The sequence below is a fragment of the Arachis hypogaea genome, chromosome 11 (assembly GCF_003086295.3).
Source record: "Arachis hypogaea cultivar Tifrunner chromosome 11, arahy.Tifrunner.gnm2.J5K5, whole genome shotgun sequence".
Taxonomy (NCBI): Eukaryota; Viridiplantae; Streptophyta; class Magnoliopsida; order Fabales; family Fabaceae; genus Arachis; species Arachis hypogaea.
This window is the reverse complement of record NC_092046.1, coordinates 3,127,938-3,135,880: the sequence shown is the minus strand read 5'-3', so window position 1 is coordinate 3,135,880 and position 7,943 is coordinate 3,127,938. Positions and strand designations below refer to the sequence as shown.

General features: G+C 32.7%; 1 protein-coding gene across 1 annotated transcript; it reads left to right on the top strand.

Annotated features, from left to right (window-relative positions):
- Positions 1 to 285: 285 nt before the first annotated feature.
- On the top strand, positions 286 to 2,338 carry LOC112719896 (protein GRAVITROPIC IN THE LIGHT 1). Its single transcript, XM_025770630.3, has 2 exons — positions 286 to 448; positions 684 to 2,338. The coding sequence occupies exon 2, from the start codon at positions 789 to 791 to the stop codon at positions 2,118 to 2,120; it is 1,332 nt and encodes a 443-aa protein (XP_025626415.1). The 5' UTR covers positions 286 to 448; positions 684 to 788; the 3' UTR covers positions 2,121 to 2,338.
- The last annotated feature ends 5,605 nt before the right edge of the window (positions 2,339 to 7,943 follow it).

The following is a 7,943-nucleotide window of genomic DNA, read 5'->3' as shown; positions in this document are numbered from 1 at the left end:
TTACAACACTAACTCTACCTAGTTTCGGATCTCCAATCTTTCACCATCAGGCACCCTACTTCCCAAAAATAATTGAGGTAAAATATACAAATAAACAATTAAAATTATTTAATTAAATCAATTTTCCTTAATAAAAAATGTAAGATAAAAAGTTAACCCAATTATTTTAAGTGAAGAAAATAGCATATTTCGAAGCAAAAGATTCCCGCGGTTGTGCATGCACTTGGTTCCAAAGAGCAAAGAAAAGAAAAGTAATAATAACAAGAGTCGATGAATTTTGTCGCATTTGACAGTGTTTGCAGAAAAGAGCACAAGGACACACTCTCACACGCGCCTTCACTACTTTCAAGCTTTTTCAGCATGTCAGAACCTCAACTAAATGTTTCTACCCTTCTCTCTTTCCAACACCAACATTTCCATTCACCCTTTTCCCTTCAACTTTCTTCTGGTAAGATTTTCTCTCTTGCATCCTCCAACTTGAACACACTCATGCTTTGTTCATCCTCAAAATGTGTCCTTTTTTTGTTATTATGTTTCATTATCATGTTTAATATTCACTACTTTGAATCTAAAGACACCCCTTTATTGGTAAATGTTAGATAGTGCTTTAAGTAGTGAAAATCTTGCTTCTTTTGTTGTTTTCTAATAATCTAATGTCTTTGAATTTGCTTCTTTGTGTGAAGATTTTGTGGATGGTTGGTTTTAGTTGTATTTTGAAGCAAAGCTAGAACTTTGTTAGGGATTGATTGGTCTTTTTATGAGTTTAGAAAGTTTTTGATATTTTTGGGATGGAATGTTCAAACACCAAACTCATAAAACCAAACCCAAACATATCAGAAATTGTTAGCAAGTTGGCAAAAGTGTGCACATTGAAATCCATTGGGGTGTTCTCATCTGAACTCCCCAATCTCCATCACTTGCACAAACCTGTTTGTGATAATGCCTCAGTGAGTGGAAACACTAGTAGTGTTGCAAGTGATGATAATAGGAGCCATGGACAGAAAATCCATCCACATCCCATTGAATTTGAGGTGCCTAAAGGTGAGGGTTTTTGTGCTGGTTTGGAGATCATGAAGATCTTCGATGTTGTTTCGGCTATCAAATTGGCTTATCTTGAGCTCCAACAAGCTCATATACCTTATGACCCTCACAAGGTTGTTTCTGCTGATAAAAGAGTAAGTGCTGAGCTTGAGAAGCTTTGCAAGTTCAAGGTTGAATATAAGGAGAAGCAATGCAGGATTGCAATGTTAAATGCCGGGAGATTTGATCGCTTACGATCTGAAATTAAGGCCAAGGAAGCATTGTTGGGGAAGCTTAAGGGTAAGAACAATGTTAAAGACTCTAAGATTCTTCGGTTGCGACAAGAGCTTCATGATTTGGAGATGGTGAATAAGAATCTGACAGAGAAGATCAAGAGGATAAATAAGATGAAGAATGCAAGTGTTTCAAGTGTTGCTAAGTTCCATGAGGTCTTCGAGGCTTCTTCAATGTCCATTCATGATTTTGCAAAACCGTTGATTAGCTTGATGAAGGCTTCAGGTTGGGACTTGGATGCTGCAGCAAAATGGATTGAGAATGATGCTGTTTATGTCAAAAGGGGAGACAAGAAGTATGCTTTTGAGGCCTACATTGCTCGCAGAATGTTTCATGGGGTGTCCTTAAGATCTTATGATGTTGGTGATGTTGTGAAGTTTGATGATCCAATTGATGCACTGATGGAGAATCCAGACTCAGATTTCTCTAAATTTTGCAGAACAAAGTATCTTCTGGTTGTTCATCGCACAATGGAAGAGTCTTTCTTTGGAAATTTGGATCACCGGAGTTTGGTATCAAACGGCAAGCACCCGAGAACAGAGTTCTATCAATTATTCACGAAAATGGCTAAATGGGTTTGGGTTTTGCTAGGTTCTGCAGCATCAATAGACCCCAATGCAACCATGTTTTATGCAGACAATGGAAGCATGTTCTCAAGTTTGTACATGGAATCTGTCAATGTGGAAAGAGAGATTGCAGAACAAGGAACCTACAGTGTTCAGTTCATGATCATGCCTGGCATTAAAATCGGACAAACATTGGTGAAGTCTCAAGTTTATATCTCAAAACAATCTGAAGCTTTGTAGTAGTCTTTTTAGCTGGTAATTCTTGTTCTGTACAAGAATTTCTTTAGTGGTAGCTTAGCTGTTCAAGATAACCATGACTACTAGGTTGTGTTAGAGACTTAATCCATCAGTTTAGTTCTTGTATCCTGTAATCTCGTCTGCATCCCGATGATTAGGATCTTGATGTGTATATGCTTGTTCTGACTGTTTCTAATTAGTAATTTCTATCTTTTGCCAAAGATGATAGATGCAATTGATAACAAATGACCTCGTATTCCACAAGGATGCAAGTTAAATTCTTGCTGCCAATGTGAAGAACAATTTGGTGAGCAATATATAAGCACTAAGTGTCTCTGCAAACGTTTAAGGAGCCTAGAAGCATGCTTTGACTTTGGTAGGATGATTGATGTCACTTTTGTGCATCAAGGGAAAAGTTTCTTTCTATATTCTCTTCTTTGTTCCTTTCTTTCTTATTTATTGATTGATTGATTTAGCTAATTTTTTTTCCCCGTAATCTCCCTTAGTTTATGTGCTGATTTGTCTGTGTTTTCGGATATGCTACTTGCTGCTTCATTTTCATTTCCATCTCAAATTAATGTAGATGTATCATTACCTAGAATTTCATGTAAAAAAAAAAAGAAAAAAAAGTAAATTACCATTTTTACCCACAAATGTTTCAAACGTTGACAAATCTATCCATAAAAAATAGAAACGATCATTTTTACCAACAACAAAATTATTCAAACAATGAAAAATTACCAACAACAAAATTATTCAAACAATGAAAAATTACCTAAAAATTCCAAATGACCATTTTTCTAACTCTAATCTCAACACCTCTCCCTCATATCTCAACCCTCTTCTCATAGATTTTACCACCTCCTTCACCAACACCATTGTTGGGTTTTTTCTCTCCTTTGTGAGGTCCAAACCCAACATTTTGAGGGTGTTTCTTTGCATCTAATGTGTCACAACCCTAATCAGATTTTGGAGGTCATTGAGAGAGGTAGAGAGTGTAGCCACAAAGTGAGAGAGAAGAGGGAAAACAAAATTCCCGTTTTTATGCAAAGCAGTAAATTTCAAATGGTAGTTTCTCATTCGTTCATCGTTGGATCGGTTTGAAATTTGAACTGCGTATTCATCTCATCTTGTTCTTCATTCTGGGCGGTGGAGTTTTTAATTGGAGGTATACAGAGGAAGAAATAGGCTTCGAACAACAGCTCTGTTTTTGGGTATTTTTCATCTTCTTGCTTCTCATTTATGAGCTTTGGTGCTTTGATGTTTTGGCTGGTTATATGCACGTTTTTGTGCTTTGTTTGAGACTCTCTTGTACCTCGTTTGATTATAATGGAGCTATTTAATTGATCTGGACGACCCGTGGTTTTTACCTCTCACATTGAGGGGGTTTTCCACGTCAAAATCTCGGTGTGTTCTTGTTATTGCTTTACTTGCTATATTTGCTTGTTCATAGTTGCTGCTATATTGTGTTGAGTGCTTCCATATTGTTCTTGTATTGGATATTTGTGTTGTTTCTGTTGTTAGGCTCTTTCAACCATTACCATCACCAATTGTAAACCTCGCCTTCCTCCTTCCGCTTCAAGCTATAGTTGATGGCTCAGAGGATGACAAAGGAAGAGACATTACATTGGAAACTCAGTGCCTTCTCGTTAAGACCAAGGACGGTTCTCACCTCGAATCTAACAACAGCGACGAGAGTAACTAGATTCTCTACACTGTCTTCCTCCCTCTCATTGAAGGAGGCTTCAGAGCATGCCTTCAATGCAACATCCGCGACAAGCTCGAGCTTTGCATCGAGAACAGCGATGACGACACAAAGGTGATTTCTTTGGGTGGTGCACATGGGATGCTTGCTTTTTACCAGGAGGTTACACGGGAAGGCGTGGAGGACGGGATCCAGTCCCTAGCGGCAGGCGGTGCGCCATCAAAGTTTCCTTTGTCTCCGAAGGTGAGGCTTACGGTTGGTGGCCATGGTGGTGTTGGTGAAGGTGGTGAAATCCATGAAAAAAATAAAGGGAGGATTGAGATTTAAAGGAGGGGTGTTGAAATTAGGGTTAGAAAAATGATAATTCGAAGTTATTAGGTGATTTTTTAGTGTTTGAATAATTTTAGCATACTGAATCATCTTTTGTGAATAGAAATGTTAGTTTTTTTTTTTTATGGATAAATTTGTCAGCGTTTAAAACTTGTGTGGATAGAAATGATAGTTTAATAAAAAAAAAAGCAATCCTTGACAAAAAGAGTTACTAATATCTTTGTGCTCTCTCCCACTTAAGCCATAAATGGGGGATCCTCTGGCCAAACATATCAATATATCATTAGAGAGTTCTCTAACATCCATCAAGTCACTCATGTTCATTTCTTTTACAATCATAATCACCAAATAGTTCTCATCAAGAGTCAAGACTCTTGCATGTGCCTGTGGGATTAGGACTTGTGAGTATGGAAACAAATATCAATAGTTTTCTGTGTAGCTTGAATAGATGCGGTAAAATAAATGGCACATTGTATGCTCCAAAGAAAAGAATGATGTGATATAGATACTAGTTAGTATGACTTTCTTATTAGGTATTTACATAGCATTTTTTTTCTTTTCGATTTCTTACCAGGGGACTAGATTAACTTTTAGGAAAGGGCTAAAAATTTTTTACCATTAACAAAAAAAAAAAATACAAAATTTAAGAGGGGATAAACTAAAATTTATGCATAACTTATAAGGAAAACTTGATAGTTGGGGGAGGTTATTGCCTCCCCCTTATCATGTATGAGGCTCGGCTTCTCTTTCTTACGATATTTTCTAATTCGACGAGCTAAAGACTAAGAATTTATCGTTAATTAATGGGTTATTACATACCTAAGACATAATTCAAACTTTCGATACTTATTAAAATAGATAAATGAACTAATTACTCAAATAAACATAAATAGAATGGATTTACTCTTTTTTTTTTTGTTTTTGTTGGTAGCATGGATTTACTCTAAGCAACATGAAAATATAGGTGGATCCAAAAAAAAAAAAAAAAAAACTAAAAAGGGCTAAATTTAAGCGTTACCAACCTTGGGCTTGTATTGGGCATGAACAATGATATTAGACAAAGAAAATTCACATGTAATTATTTTTATGTAAAATTAATAGTAGAGAATTATTAGATAATTTGAATGGTTTGATTAAATTATTATTTAACGATTTTTAACTATCAATTTTACATGAAGACGGCTATACGTGAGTTTACATCATTTGGCAAATACACCGAATTCACCTGAACTTGGGGATTGAAAATGGTCCAATTGCAACTTGGTATGACTCTATTTATGAAAAAAAAAAAAGTCAAGTCAAAATAATGATATCTATCATAATGGTAGTTGTAACTTGTTTGGGTTGTTGTTTAAGTATTGAGGTTACAATTTTGATGGCGATAAAGTTCTTCTAAAGTAAGACTTTTTAAATTAAAATGGTGTAATTCACAAATAATAAAAATTATAAATTTAAAGATAATTATTATATTATTTTACTAAAAAGGATGACGAAGTAAATTTGGAAGAGAGGAATTGAAAGAAAAGACTATATAGAAGTGGGAGTTGCTTCTATTTTTCCTTCTTTTTTTTTTCCCTTTTTCCTTCTTCTTTTCTTTTCTTTTTTCTTTTTCTTCTTTCTTTCTCCTTTCTTTCTTCCTCTCGTTCGTTTTCTTTTTTTTTTTTTTAATAACTTTTTTAGTTAGAGATAACTTGATAATAGAATTAAAAATTTTGGTAAAGAATGATTTTAAACCAAGTTAAATCTTAGAGACGATTTTGTATGAAAAAAAAAATTAGAGACAAAAAAATTTTTCGACTTATATTTTACGGATCAAAATTGTATTTAACCCTAAAAATTACAAATTCAAAGATAATTGTTATATTATTTTATTACTTTACCAACTTTCTATTAGAGGATTTTTTTTCCAACTAAAAATTAGTTATTAGTTTTCAATCCAAGATACTCGAAGATTTATATCTAGTAAGCTTTAAAAAAAAAAAGAAAAGAAAAAGAATACTAGATAAATAACTAAATGCTCTCTATAAAGTTGAAGTAACGAAAAACTAGTGTTGGGAGTTATATAGGACTAAGATTGTCTCTCATAAGAAAATGTAAGATTTTAATGCAATGATAAAGTTGAAGTTTAAAACATATTTCTTTTGAAAATTTTCACTACTGTCGTCAGTTAGAAAAATCATAATATTTTAATCATAATAATAATAGCAAAGTTGGGGATGAATGCATAGCCATATTGCTAAGTAAACACTTTTTATAATCAATTAACAAAAATTTCTTATAATATTTTACAATTTTGTAAGATCTACCAAATAAAATTCATGGCATCTATATAACCAATTCTATGCGATAAGATTTGTTTTTGTGGCAGAACAAATGAATGTCATCATTTCTAATGCTTAGAAACAAGTAATTAAAAAATAAATAAATAAATAAAACAAGTGTTTTTAAATGGGTCTCCCTTGTTTGTTGAATTCATGATTACTTGCTTAAAGATTAAATACATGAATATCCCCAAACAAAGCATGGAGAACCAAATTATGGGTTACTATTACTATTTCCTTCTACCACTATCAAAGTGTTGGTAAAATAGAATATTGTTGACCCATAAAAAGTGTTCATAAGTAGTAGTGATGGAAGGTAATCTATTACCTAGTAAATTCTTCAAGGAGTTATATGAGGACACTTAAACATGCTTTTATCATGGAACTTTTGTGACATTATTACATTACCATACTGTTCTTTAGCTTCTTAGGTTGTAAAATCATAAAATCTATGGTAAACCGTAAACGTATATATTTAAGTATTTATCCATTATATAAAGAGACCTACTTGTTAGTTTGGCCGTCTTAAATATCTATATAGTATTATTTTATGGATGCAAAATTAATGTTGATGAGAAAAAAAAATATTTTTTGTTTGAAAGTGAAAAAAAAAAATACTTCAATTAAAAATTTCTCTAAGTTTCTTTTTTATTATCAAGCAAGATTTTAGATACTTGGAGCCATGCCAAAATTTTGGTTAATTCTAATATAGTATATTTCTATCGAAATATTTGATAACAAAAAAAGAGCTAAAATTAATCAAAATTTATTTTATTTATTATTTATTAATTTTTATTAAATAAAATAAGTTCTGATTTTTTTTTAATTTATCCAGCATTAAGGTATCTTTATTACATACCAAGGAATTGACATCTTTGATAAGCAGGAACATAGGTTGCGTTTGTTTCTGAGAATAGGACAGGACAAGACATTGAGAATATGATAAGACAAGATACTGATGGACAGAGACACAAAATTTTGTGTTCTTGTATTTCTGTTTAGTGATAAACTAGAACAAATTATGAAAATTTAATTTATTCACATTTTTTTTCATTCAAAAAATTTGAGATGAAAAATATAATAATAAAAAATATAATTATGAAAAATTAACAAGAATAATGAAAGAAAAAAATGAAAAATAAGTTGTGTCCCTTGTTAGTGTTTCCATGTCCTTCTTGTCAGGATGGATACAAAATACACTAATTCAGTGTCTCTAGATACATTGTCACCTCCTCTGTCAAACACGATTTTGTGTCTCTGTGTCTCTGTCCTATTGTCGTAAACAAACGCAGCTATAAAGACTAATTAATTAATACGAATATATACTAACACAAAGGTCAGAGATTTGTGCGTGTTTTCTGGAAGCAATGATTAGAGAAAGTCAATTTGGTCCCCCTTTACTTTCATTTTTGCATTGAAGGAACACCAACTTTATATTATTACTTCCATTTTTATTCTTTTCATGTTATA